Consider the following 14,670-nt stretch of genomic DNA (forward strand, 5'->3'; position numbering starts at 1 on the left):
AAGCATGATCAATTATTAACTCATTCTCTAGCCCCTCTTCCCTCCCCAGAGGATGGGGGAATGGGGCTGAAAGTTTCAAGCTTCTAATAGCCTGCTCTTTTTGGTGACCATCCCCCATCCTGATGCTACCCAGGAGTCACCAGACATTGCCTCATTAGAGTAAGCAATGTTCCTATCACCCAGGAAAACCCAAGGAATGTAGGGGCTCTGTATCAGGAACCAGGGTCAAAGACCAAATATTGGAACAAAATATGATCCTAGCACCTATATTGCTCAGAAAATTAGAAAAAGGTTTAGAAGCGCTGGCCAGGAGCTGGAAATAAGAGACCAAAATATATATTTCTTGTTATATCATAATATCACACCTGCAGAAGTGAAACTGCTTACTACCCAGCCCTTTACAGAGAAAGTCTGGCAACTTCTGAACTAGATCATTTCTAAGATGCTTTTCTAATCTGAGATCTGTAATTGGTTGAAAAATCAGACCCAGTTATTAAAGAATTGCTTCTCTGTATACACTTTAGAAATGGAACTGAACGCTGTATGAGTTAAACTCAGAAAATCTCACTCTAAACATCAAACGAAAGTAGAAAGGCAAACACACACACACACACACACACACACACACAAATTCAATGCTCCTTCTTTTAGAGTTGGATTTAATAAAAACATGAGATTATATTGCATTTTAAAGTTTTAAAAGTGATACTTTAATAATACAAGTGTAAATCATTTTGTAATATGTTTGCTTAATTGCCTCTAAAACATAAAAAGCTTAAAGGTAAATGAGGCTTGGGGAGAAATAGGTTTTCTTGAAACCTGAGAAATGAAATTATTCAAATGAGATGCATATAACAAAGTCACTAAGGGTCGCTCATCCCTAATAAGCTATTTAGGCCCCAGCCAAAGAAGATCCCATTTGGATTTAGGCTGAGGTCTATAATAACTTTATAATAATCAAGGGATTGAAAATTATCTTATTTTATTTCTGGATCTTGTGGTGGGTGAGAGTCAGTCATCTATCCATAGGGAAGACAGATGGTTGGCATTGGACTGAAGTGCCTAGGAAAACCCATCCTCTCTGTAAGTTTCATCATTTGAGAAAGATCATTAACCTGTGGCTATCATAAAATACCTCAGAGAGAATTCTATCATTACAACGTCCTGTCTGATGTACGAATCTCACTTCTCACACCTAAAATCACTCTGGATCAATGGTTCTTATGCATGGTCCCCAGACCAAAAGCAGCAGCACCACCTGGGAATTAGTTAGGAAAGTAAATTCTCCAGAACCTGCCCCAGCTTTGGTGGAATCAGAAACACTGTGTTTTCACATGCCTTTGGGGGATTCTGGTATACCCTCAAATTTGAGACCTACTGATCTAGGACAAGTCCTAGCCTCATCTACTAGGATGACCCACCCCTCATTGCTGCAGACAGACTCCAACCAATATTCAAATGGAATTTCAAATCCAGACTGTGCTGTCCCCTTCCTCATGCAGTCAACCCTTCATGAGATACTCAAGATTTCCTACTGACCCTTTAGCATGACATCATCCTGGACTGCTAAATAAAGTCTCATTCGCAGCCAGAGAACACCTATTTATTTCTAATTCTCTATCACAATCCCTCCTGTAACTCCATTATTGCAAGTGACCTGTCTAATCTTGGGAGTGCTTGGAGTTACAAATGCCAAAGACTGGCTCATGAATCATGATTTGACAGAGTCCTTGAAATTTCTAGGGTTAAGAGTTAACTGTGAAAATTCAACATGACTGAAATCTGGTTGATAGCTTTGAAGTCGATTAGATAGGAGTGTGAGTCCTAGCTCCACCACTGACCAGCTATCTGTCTTTAAGCAAATTATTAAACATTGCTTAAGCCTGTAAGGTAGGAAAAAATCTACCTCATAGTGTTGCTGCTATGACTAGATGGAATAATATATGCAAAGTATTTTGTAGAAGTTCTCACATATAATAAATACTACATGAAAGTATACAATATGATATAACATAGAATCTAGTCTTATGGTCTGTTAGTCATAGGGCTCTTGTTTAAGGATAATCTTGAACCCTTTCATCAGATCTCATGGAAATCTCTTCTATTTTCCATTTATATAAATCTTAAAAAGACCACCTCAAAAATATAATTTTAAAATAAGATGGCGAGGTTTTAATTTGTTTCAACATATTCTACTCCATGCTACGTATTCAATTCTATTTCTTCTTAGATATCTGTTACCTATTTTTAATTTTTTTTTTCATGATTTTATTTATTTGTTTGAGAGAAAGAGACAGAGAGAGAGAGCATGAGCAGGGAAAGGAGAAGAGAGAAAGAGAGAGAGAGAGACAGGCAAGCTCCCTGCTGAACAGGAAGCCCAATGTGGGGCTCCATCTCAGGGCCCCCAGATCATGACCTGAGTCAAAGGCAGATGCTTACCCAACTGAGCCACCCAAGAGCCCCTGCTACTTATTTTATTAATAAATGGCAAAGACAGTAACAACACAATTAAGCTGAAAGTTAAGACATTCTGTGTTGAGCTACCAATGCAGGAAACCCAGAGTTTCCAAGAGGTTTTAGGACAGTCATGCTGAATCTGGGTGGTTAAAATCCCTCCTGGGAGCAACGATTCCACTTTCTATGAGTCGGTGAACACTTAAGAAACATTGAGAACTGTCTGCTATGCTTGGAGAAGCCTTAGGAAAGATTAACTTACATTACATGGTCTAACAGCCTGCTCCTAGCCATCAATTTTCCCACCTTAGTCCATCTTTATAGGTTTGTTGTGATAATACTTTAGCCATAAATTTATAACTGCAAAAATATACAGGGTCACTTCTAATATAATTTACTCTGATACAATCTGTATATAATTCAGCATTTTTAACATAATGGCTGTGTCCAGAAAAATATTTCATTGCCCTTGTTTAGTCCCTGGCTACACAAACTGAAGCAGCTCACTTCAATACACAAGCCTTCAATTTTTCAGATGTGAAATAAAGGATGTATGCTTGATTATGTCAAAATTCCACTGAACGTTAATATTCCATGGATCACTGAATCTGATGCCAGAGTCGGCAACGTTTAGTTTTTACAGAAGCTGTTGTAATAAAAGTGAATGGATTTTATTTTAAAGGTATGTTCTCTGGGACTGAGTAATTCAACTTAGAGAAATTTCTCATAAGGAAATAATCTGTGGGGGTATCTGGGGGGCTCAGTCCGTTAAGCATCTGCCTTCAGCTCAGGTCATGATCTCAGGGTCCTGGGATCGAGCACTACATCAGACTCTGCTCAGTAGGGAGTCTGCTTCTCCCTCTCCCTCTGCTGCTCCCCCTGCTTGTATTCTCTCTCTCAAATAAATAAATAAATAAATAAACTCTTTATTTTAAAAAAGGAAATTATCTGTGCATACCACTGTAACTTATCTGTGATGATATTCAACCATGTGCATACAAATAAATTTAAGTGCAACATTTATTATAATAATTAAAAATTAGATGTTTTACTGATAGTCAATAAAAATTAAATAATTATAGTTTGTTCATTTATAGAATATTTCACAGTCATTTAAAACTATCATAAATGAAAAAAAAAAAACTATCATAAATGAATAGTTAACATAGGGAAATGGTCACAGAGGAAAAAAGTAGGTAACCAGCTATTAAATATATATACTTTTTAATAAAAAATTTATAAAAATATGTATATTATAAAAATCCATAGTACTTTATTATTTACATATAAATAAACACTAATATTCTATGACTCAAGTAATCCAAATAAGTAATGCTTACTTAATGGTGAGATTGCCTGTGATTTTTATTTCCATGTTTAGCTTACACTAGATTTTCTAGATTTTCTATAATGAACCACTATTATTTTTGGAACTCGAAAAGAATTTTTTGGGGGTGTGGAAATGGACACATCTTTCTCTTTGATTCTTGAAAGACATCTCAAAAGTATCTTCTCTGTCTTCTTTACTTCATGACAGGTACTCTATGGATATATTTTCAATTAGGGTATCCAGGAGAATATTAGAGAAACATTCTCATCAGCCTCTTACCCTCTATGACAGCCCCAGCTGAGATTTCTGCATCTCTGCCTGCACTGCCCATACTTTGCACCTGCTGGGCCCCATCTTACATTGGTCCCTCCACTGAGAATCCTTGCTTCCACTGGATCTTTGAAATTCTGTTCCTTTCCCTGAGACTAGATCAAGTGCCTCTTCCTCTAGCATGTCTTTGAGTCTTTGCATTTCTGATCTCTGTCTTTCTCTCTATCACTTTCTCCCTCTCATCTTCCCTCCCTCCCTCCACCCTCAAAGTCATGTAGTGTTGGTTCCTCCTACAGCATTTACATTTTCTGCTCTTCATTGATAAGGAGAGAGCTTACAGGATTAAATGGTTGTAAAGAGTGTGAGGAATTAGTGGATGAATATTCCATCTGTACAGGGCAGTGGATTCTCACTTCAGCCAATCACTCCCAGGTGGGGATATGGATTGAATGTTGCCAGCCCTTCCAATATGTCAAGAAAAGCAAGAAATCCATATTTTTTAAAATGTAAAACTTCCAGTTTTAAAATAGGAGCTTATTAAAAAACCCAAAACAAACAAATGAAAACACTTTGCAGACAAAGAAAATACATGCTGAATCTAGGCAGTGAGCCCAAGTTTGCAACATCTCCTTAAGCTTACATCTTTTACATCTCTGAATCCCCTTATCACCTGGCACAGAGGTTTGCTCACACTGATTCACACCTAGTAGGCACTCAACTGTGTCAGCTCTCTAACTGATGGGCCAATGATAATAGGATCAGCATCAAAGATGCACCACCCACCCTTTACTGTTCAAAATTTGTTTTGATGCTGTGTTTCTTTCTGAGGAGCCTTCCAAAAGTCACATGGAAGAAAATTCTCTGTGACCTAAAACAAGAACTTGTCTATTTTCCTGTACTTTGTACTAACCCAAGAGCACTGTCAGCACTCAATAAATAATAAATTACAGTCATTTAATTACAGCTTTTATGCATCCAGGTCATGTTTTATTGACTTCATATTTGAAGCAAGATTCTCTAGCACTTAGGAAGAAAGCAGTAAGGGATAAAAGGCAAGCATAAGCCAGGCAATGGCCTAAGAAAGATATGGCAATTTTTATGTCTGCCTCAGAAGAGCTGAATCAGACAAGGAAAATAGAAATGAAACCAAGCCAACTGCATACCTCATAGCAGGGAATGGGAAGGCACAATAACATCCTGGATCCATAGCATTACCTCACGGGCGCTCACCAAAGAGCATTACCTAACCACTTTTGGCTCATCCCACGGGCACTTTCAGTGAGGATGACAGAGATGACCTAATTAAAGGTACAATCTCAAAGTCAGATAGCCATGCTGAGGATCCAGCCCAGTGTCTTGAAAACATTTCTGAGCATAGGACCTGCCCAGAGACTTAGAGGTCATGGGGATGGGTTTACCACTGAAGCAGACAGTCAACAGATAATGCCTGCCATGTGACGAGCATAGTTGTCAGCATGGAGGTCAAGGCTTCTGTTTGCATAGCACTTTCATTCCAACAGAGGGAAGGGAGATAGATTTTAAGCACATCTTTAAAAGAAAATGTCAGATAGTTATACACCATATGAAGAAAATAAAGCAGGGCATTGAAGGGAGAGTCTGGTAGGCTACATCAGATGGGAAGGATGGAACAGAGCTCGAAGGAGGTGACATATTTAGCTGAGTCCTTACTGATGAGAAGGCATCAGCCAAGCCGAATTCTAAGAATCTGCACCCCTACACGGAATACCAGCTAGAACAGATGCAAGGATCGTCTTGTGTTTGAGCATAAGAAAGAGTTCCAACGTTTATGGACTTCACAAAGCAAGAACAAAAGCAACAGTGGTAGATGATGAGCTCAGAAAGAAAGAAAGGAAAAAAAAAAAAAAAACAACTCCAGATCCAGATTCATTCTAAGTACTTATAAGCCATTGGAGGATTTTAAGCAAAAGATTACAGTCCACCCTTCAGGTCCTAGTTCCCACAATGACTGTTAGCGATGCAAAAGAAGGACAGTGATCACCTGGGAATGGGGAAGACTGAAGAGTGATATGTGTGTTCTGTTGTCTCACTTGAACTTTGTGGGGTAGGGGAGGGAACAGAGGTTGTGCACAGAGGCTGAACTGGGAATGAAGTCAACGCCAGTGTGGTTCAGAAAAACCTGTGTCCTTGCTGTGGGAAAGGAAGTCAACTTGCTCAAGTTCAGGTTCACCTTTCAGCACCCTGGGCCTTCCTCAAAACTTCCAGAGCTCCCTGCTTGTCTCTCCACTGAGCTCTTCTCAGCCTGTGAGCTCTATGAAACAAGCACCCTATTTACTGGATCCATATATCGCCCAATGCACTGCACAGTTAACTGTCTGGGAGTCTGTTTAGTAGAATTCAAAGGAATTCATAGAATGTGCAGTTGATACTACCCATCTTGCCGGCTTCTAGAAGTGTCAGCAAGCTTCATGTGGAGGGGGCTGGCTATGGGTCCCAGCTTGACAGAGTTCACCATATTCATGGACAAGTTGAGGTCCACTGCTTTAATTCACTTTACTAGAATATCATAAACTGTGATGCTCAAGTCTGACACCTGGTCTTCATTTATTAACACCTAACAGGTGGTCCCACCTCCTAAATTTTTCTTCTGGCATAGGGTGTACAAATGATAAACCACAAAGGGATAATCTGACAAGAGAAAAATGAGTATTATACTTACATATCCATATTCCAAATCCCAGCACCAGCAATAATTGCAAAACCTCACAAAACATGCCCGGAGAAAGTCCCCAATGAGGATCGTGACATAAGTGGTCAGAACATCAGAAACAGTCAGCCGCACAAATTCCTGTCAAGATATTATCCAGATTAAAGTGAGCATTTCTCCCTTCAAATGACCATAGCATTGAGACCAGGTTTGTTATGCCTCTGCATAGTATTAGCTTAGAAACAGCAAGTAATAGTTAAGAAAAATAGTTAGGCACATCTAGCAAGTGAAGAATGTTCCACTCTTATTTTATTAGTCTAAAAGTAATTATCTCTACTTCCAAAACCACTGTATCAAAAGTCTCCTTACCGAGAAGCTTTTATAGGCATGACACGAGAAACAAAACCAGGAATATATTGACCTCACGTAAGTTTAAAGCTTTAATCTGGCAAACAGCAATATTTATAAAGTTAAAAAGATGAACTTTGAGAAACGGCATACGTGACACAGGATTAGTTTTCCTAATACACTAAAGATGTTTGTAAATCAGTCTGACAATAGATGGGCAATCCAATAAGGAAAGAAAGTGGTAAATGGCACAATTATGAAATTTTCAGAAGGAAATATACAGTCAATTAAAATGTTGAAAAATAAGAACATACACTAGAAACCATTGAGTTATGTATTTTAAATGGGTGGAATGTGTGGTATGTGAATCATACCTCAGTAAACTTTAAAAAGTCCTAAAATGCTATGCTCTGATAAGAAATGGATTTTTTAAAAATTTACAAAATAGGATATGTGTATGAACTCATTTATTGACAAAAACTCCTACATATATACATATATGTATACATATATGCATAGCAAGTTCTGGAAAACTATAAACGGGTTACCTCAGTGGTGTGGACTTAAATTTATGTGCAAAAGGGTATGTTCTGTGGATTAGAGGGACAGTTCACTATTTCCTTGTGGAACCCCTATGACAATAAGTGATAAATATAGGAATAGACACATAATTATAAATGTTCATTATGATCCTCTGCTTTTCCTTTTCTTTTCCTTCTCAATAATTTATGTCCTAAGATTACAGACACTGAATATCTAATAATAATTTTTTTTGCCAGAAATACTAGTGTTCTTCTATAATTTCTGAAGTCTTTTGGTTTCTATTTTGAGCTACCTATATAATCGCCCCTCCAAAATAACTAAAATAAATAAAAAGTTTTTCTAATGGGGCAAGGGGCCATTTGACTAGCAGTCATTAGGTTGATTTCCAGCCTCATACTTAAGAGCAACACTTCCTGAACACCAGATCATCGTCTACCACCTCCATGATTCTTTTTTTTCTTTTTTAGTACACCTCCATGATTCTTGATCTGTCCAAGTACCATATGAAATATAATTTATCTCATATTTCTTTCAGCTTTAACATACCTTATTCTTAAAAGATAACTGCTACTATTATAATCTGTCATAAATGGTAGGTAACTAAAACATAAATATAACCCAAACAAAAATTATTATATTAAAACCTTAAAAATACAAATTTTAAAACTTAATATTAATTTTTGCCAATAATGCCTGTGACAAGGGCTTATAAGCTGGCAGTATATTTTGGGAAGTGGTGTCAAAGAAAGGGAGAGGAGGTTGGGAAGAATGAAACAGAAGGAAGGAAAGCTTTTGCCCAAGAGCTTATTAAAATCTGTCAGTGCAGGGGCAAGTGAGTCTTCTTCTCCTGGGGATCCACCTGAAAATCGAGAAGCTGTATAGAATAAGCCTCAGAATTGTCCATGCTGGTGAGAGAAGAGGGACATATCGACCCATCAGGAACCATTCCCATTAGTCAAGGATGTCCCCACGTGTATTAACACCCCTACTTGATGACAACAGAGAAACTTTGAAGGTCAGATGGGGAGTATGCATACAGCTCAGCTGAGATGCTGTCAGGTAACAGCTGCATGCAGTGGCTTGCTGCAGAACAGATGGAGTAAAAGGTGGGCCAAGAGAGTGTAAGGTTCCTGCATAATCTGAAAGCTTCTATACAATCGGACTCCTGTCTAGCTCCCCCTACTCCTCTAGTATTGTTCATCCCTCTTTCTCACTCCAGGCCCATTGGATTTCATTCAGATCCTCAGCTTCCATACTTCTTCTGGTCACAGGGCCTTTGCATGGGACTTCACTCCACTGAATCATTGTAACTTCACCTCTTGACTCAGTTTATGCCAACGAATACACATCACTGATTTAGGAAAATCTCCCTCACCTCACTGACAAGGGTGAGCTTCCCTAAAAAATTCTCAGATTCTATGCATTTCATTCTTGCAGTACTTTGTTATCATTATAAATTTGCAAATTTTGCATAATTAATTAATGGCTTTGTTCCCCTCCTCTCTTCAAAAAATTTAAGTTTTCACAAAAGTGAGGGAACCAGTCCACCTTTGGGCCCACTGTACCTCTAGTATCCAGCATGCCACTTGGCTCTCGGCTTGCACTCGATAAATATGGAATAAATGATTGACTGATAGCAAACTCCTGCAGTTATTTCTGGCTATGATTTTTTTCTTCCTATTGTTTTTTTTTCATTCCCCAGGCAATTTGAGTTCAGATTCTAATAACTAGTATCAATTAGAGGTAGGCGATGAGGGATACTTTTTGGCTTCCATCACCATGTCATGAGGACTTTTACAGGTAAGAGAAAATTTCAGAGCCATTTTAAAGTCCTCCACATCTTCCTAAACTTCTTCATCCCACTGGTTAAAATCCTTTTTTTTTTTTTTTTCAAGCAGTGTTCTGTCATATAAAATGCCAGAAGAGGATTCAAGCATTATACCAAAACATAAGATTTATTCACAAATCATAGAAAGAATACTATGCTTTATAGGAAAGAGAATCCCCCCAAAACTGGCCCAGGCCACCTCAGGGGCACCAATCCAAATCCCTAGCAGGCTAGTCAGGATGAAAGCATAGTCTCCACACAGGTCTCCTGTTGAGCACCACACCCCACACCTCAGAGCTTCCTATTCATGGCAGTTAGTTAAAGTGTCTTGGCAACTTTGATCAGTAAACCTAAGAGTCGTTAGCAGGAAAGAAGAACATGACAGTCAAGGGGCATCACAAAGGACCACCAGACTCTAGATGTTCCATGGCAGGAATTTGGAGAGTATGTGCTAATGCTCATTATGTTTCTAAAAACAATTCAGCACTATAGACCAGGATGCAAACTCTAATCAGACTATGTGGGTTAAATTTGGGCTCCTGTCACTGACTTCCTTTAAAAGCTGAGCAAATTATTTTAGCTTTTTAGGTCACAGCCCCCTCATCCAGAAAAACAAAGATAGTAATATAACTTATCTCGAAGAGTAATTTAAAAATTCAAGGAAACAGCACCGGGCACATTATAGGCATCCAATAAATGTTAGTCATTGTTGTTCTGTTCAGTTGTTGGCTGCTTTCTCCTTCCCCATAATACACACCTCAGTATATAGGTTTATATAGCAATCTCCCAAGGGTGGCTTCCCTGCCTACCTCTCAAATGCCATTGGAGATGGGACTAAGGGGCTACATCTTGAGGTTCTGTAGAGGGATAAAGGAACTGCCAAATTATCTTATATTCAGACGGAGAGGTTTGAATCTCATATCATCTTTGAAGACACAAAGCAGAGGGTATCCATGGAGGAGTAGAGGAAACTTCTGGAATGTTCTTACAGAACAATGAATGAGTGTAATTTCTCCAACATTACATGCAAAGCAAATGCCTTTACTATTTCTCCTAGAGTCACTTTTTTTTAAGGTTTTATTTATTTGAAAGAGATAGCATATATGAGTTGGAGGACGGGCAGAGGGTGAGAGAGAGAAGCTCAAGCAGACTCCACCTGAGCACAGAGCAAGACTCGGAGCTTGATCTGGCAACCCTGAGGTCATGACCTGAGCTGAAATCAAGAGTCGAATGCTTAACTGACTGAGCCACCCATGTACCCTTGGAGTCATTTTTTTTTTAATGGTTAAATGAAATGTTTCTAGGTGATGGATATAAATATTGATTTCTTAAAGACAAGACTTTCCAGTACTCAGGATACTTTGTCCCCATGGACTCTACAACTCCCTCATCAACATTCTGTTCAAAACCACACCTCTGGGCCAGCTCCTGCAGACTTTCCCACAAGTATTGAATGTTCCTTCAGGGAAAGGAAGGTGAAATAGACAGGGGTGGGGGGCAGTAAGGAAAGATGATGAAGCAAGTAAAAGCACTGAAGATGGGATTTTCTTTAAAGGACAAGACAAACAGCAAAATCCCAAGAAGAATCAAATAAGTGACCTTCCTTTTATTTTAAATCTGTATATGCCAGACCAACACAGAAGCTTCTGCATGATTGGAGACAAGACATAACTATCCTCCTGGATTGCATTGGCATTCTTATCTAATAAATCACTTCCTTTTCCTCAGAAGTAGCAGCCTCAATTTTATTCTTTATAGTCTGCTCTATCAAGATTGTTGAAGATTTCTTAGCCCACCCGCCAGTCTGCATTCTAGGATATATAGAAGAGAACATCTCAAACTTTTTTGAATTTTTGAAAAAAACTTTTTTCCCCTAGTTTTTGATTTCTTTCAAGTTAAGCTGAAGACTCAAGGAACAGCCTAGATGTGATAAGTTGTGGAAAGGCACCATGACCAGACATCACTTCAGGGATGCTTGAAACCCAGAAGAACACTATGTACTCTGGTGTATTCATTTCCTGTTGCTGTTATAACAAATTACCACAGGGCATCTGGGTGGTTCAGTCAGTTAAGCATCTGCCTTCTGCTCAGGTCATGATCTCAGGATCCTGGGATGGAGTCCTGCATTATGCTCCCTGATCACCGGGAAGTCTACTTCTCCCTCTCCCTTCTGCTCCTTCCCCTGCTCATACTCATGCTCTCTCTGTCTAAAGTAAATAAATTTTTTAAAAATCCCGAAAACCAAAAAAACTACCACAAACTTCATGGCTTAAGACAACATGAATTTATTTTCCTATACTTTTGGAGGTCAGAAATCTAAAATTAAGGTGTAGGCATCAGGGAGGAATCTGTGTCCCCACCTTTTCGAGCTTACGGAGGTTGCCTGCACTCCTGGGCTCACAGCCCCTTCTTATCCATCCAAAAAGCATATGTCTCCAAACTGGTTCCACTGTCACAGCTAGTTTTTCTAACTTTGACTATTTTGTCCCTACTTGTGATTTCATTATGTCCATCCACATAATTGAGGATAATTTTCCTTGTACAAAACCCTTCACTTAATCACATCAGTAAAGACCATTTTACCATGTAAGGTAACATAGTCAGAGAGATTCCAAGGCTTAGGACATGGACATCTTTGAAGGGCCATTACCCCATCTACTCACACCTCGGATCAGCACACCTCTCTCCTAAGTAAAGGCAGCCTTCATATCATATCATATCATTTCATTTCATTTCTTTTCATTTTGTTTCATTTATTATTTCATACATAGTATGTTCTATGAACATGTATGGAATGTGCATGTCTGAAAATTGAGTATTTAATAATATGTAACTAGAAATACAGGAGCTTATCTGACCCCTGATAGCTTAAAAATAAAGTGAAATAAAATCCTTAATCATACCACACATTTTGGACACAGTCTTCAATGATGTGTATCTAGCATCACATACATTTTTCTTATTCTTTTTCCACAATTAAAATCACAATTGATTGGCTTAAGTCTGGTGAGCATCTAATTGAGCATGAGGGCATCTAATGATATCTACAATTGTTTAAGTTACATCCATTTTACTAGACTAATACTTTCAATTTTTCCTTTTAGATTACAAAAAATAAGTACACAGCAAAAAATTATTCAAATTCCACAGTACCACATTTCTGCTGAAACTGAACTATATTGCCCAATAGGCAGGCAGATGCATGATGACATATTTAAAAATATCTATTCATCATCAATGAACCAAAGTCCAAAATCAGTTTATGAAATGCACATTAGCAATGTCAGTTCTAATGAGATAAAATTAAAGGTTTTCTAAAGTAAAATTCATATATGGATGGAAATAGGAGACATGAAATACTTTATTGCTATTGTTTTTGCTTAATTTGGTTCCCCTTGTTGGGCAGAAAGCCATATGAAACATTACCTCTTTTCTCTGGTAAAACACCAGTAGTCTTGGACTGGGGCCATTTACATAATCATCATGAAAACAACTAACCTAAAATAGTATTTCCTTTAACACTTAAGGGACAGTTATTTGACAAAAATTGACATTGTTAAAATTAGTATTAGTGTGTGCTCCCAAGAGAACCAATTTTTTTTTTGAGAACCTATTTTTTTTTAATGAAAACTGGTAATAATAGGTGGAGTTCCATTTAAATATTCACTGGAGCCTGTATCTAAATCTAGGTGCTTTATTATAACACAAATAGAAGATAAAGCTCTCCTCACACCATTTAAAAATATCCTCTCTTTAAACACAACTGTAAAAAAGGTGTAAAAGTAGTACTTACCTCAATAGATGGAATGAGGACCACATGAGATAATATATATGAAATTCACAACCAGCACCTGGTAAATCTTCAATAAATCTTAGGGTTTTATTTTTTTATTAAGCAATAAAAAAATTAGGCCACATGTATGGAAGAAATCATTGATTCTACTCTTTTTGAATCCATTAATTGCCGTACACTTCTGTCTGTGATATTACCTGTCCCACCATTGTTTCCCAGCAGGGTCCTCGAGGCACATCTGCAGGATGCACAAAAAAAGGTGGTCCAGTGGTATTTCCAGTAAGTGATGCATTATAGGCCTTGATCATGTTGGCTTCCCAGAGGGTAATATTGGCCTTTACCAGTTTTTCCTCTTCAATCTAGAATGCAAAGTGATGGAAACAAAGATGGAGACATCACAGATTCAAAGGAGTTTCTAGCCACCTGGAGACTGGGAATGTAACAACACATGGATGCCAAGAACAATCCAGATATAATACTTACCTTGTTGTTAATCTCATCCATCAAGGCAAGAATAAATACATATAAGTTGCCCAAAAGCAGAGCAAAAATGCGTCCCAGTAACCATTTCAGAGCGATGAGGGGATGGTAGTCTTCCAATTCAGCAAATAAATCAAAAAGGGTTGGACAGAACATCCCCAGGAGGGACATGACCATGTTCATCTACAAGGAGATACAGGTATTAACTAAGTTAATGGTATCTGAAAAATAATTGCTTTCTTCCAGAATTTTGCAAGATTGCAGCTAGGTTTCCTTGATCTTTTGTAAGACTAAAGGAGAGTATCTCACATACTTTTAAAATTTGATTTTAATAAAACAACAAAAGAAAATATTCAACTCCCATTCCCAAGGGGTGCTTGTGCATGAACTTCTATATGTGTCAGTAATAACAATTTATTTTCTAGTATAATAAGGGAGGTAATTTCTATCACTCTCTATTCAAAGAACACAAACTATTCTACATAGGAACTGATTCCGACATGGTGATACACTTTGCAACAAGATTACCAAAGGAAAGGGAAAATTATCTGTTTGAAGAATGAGGCCCAAACTGGAAATACTAATTTGACAATTACCAGCATATGGGCTGGTTCAATCAGTTGGAATAAACGAGTGCCCCGAGATGGGCTCAGGCCTAATTCTGGGGAATACACCCAATTAAGGGGGGAAAAAAAACAAGAAACAAAAAACAAAACAATGGGTTTATCAAAGAAAACAGGACATTCAGAGAAACAAAAGTAGACAAAGGATGATGTTATGAAAGCCAAGGTAGGAAAGTTCCAGGAATGAAGAACTGTTTTATAATGTCAATGTGTTGAGGGAGAGCAGAGAGAAAAAATACAAAAAGTAGCAAATATGCATCTTTATCTCCTGTCTGACATCTTTATATATATAATATTAAGCTAAATTAAATCAGG

At 38.0% G+C, this 14,670-nt stretch overlaps 1 protein-coding gene across 1 annotated transcript in view; it reads right to left on the reverse strand.

The window, feature by feature from the left end:
- The window catches only part of TMC1 (transmembrane channel like 1), a 152,859-nt gene that overhangs the window by 22,771 nt on the left and 115,418 nt on the right, over window positions 1-14,670 (reverse strand). The window contains 3 exon segments of the mRNA XM_041746240.1: window positions 6,753-6,881; window positions 13,450-13,611; window positions 13,736-13,915. Of these exon segments, the coding sequence (XP_041602174.1) occupies window positions 6,753-6,881; window positions 13,450-13,611; window positions 13,736-13,915 (471 nt within the window).

The sequence above is a fragment of the Vulpes lagopus genome, chromosome 2, assembly GCF_018345385.1.
Source record: "Vulpes lagopus strain Blue_001 chromosome 2, ASM1834538v1, whole genome shotgun sequence".
Lineage (NCBI taxonomy): Eukaryota > Metazoa > Chordata > Mammalia > Carnivora > Canidae > Vulpes > Vulpes lagopus.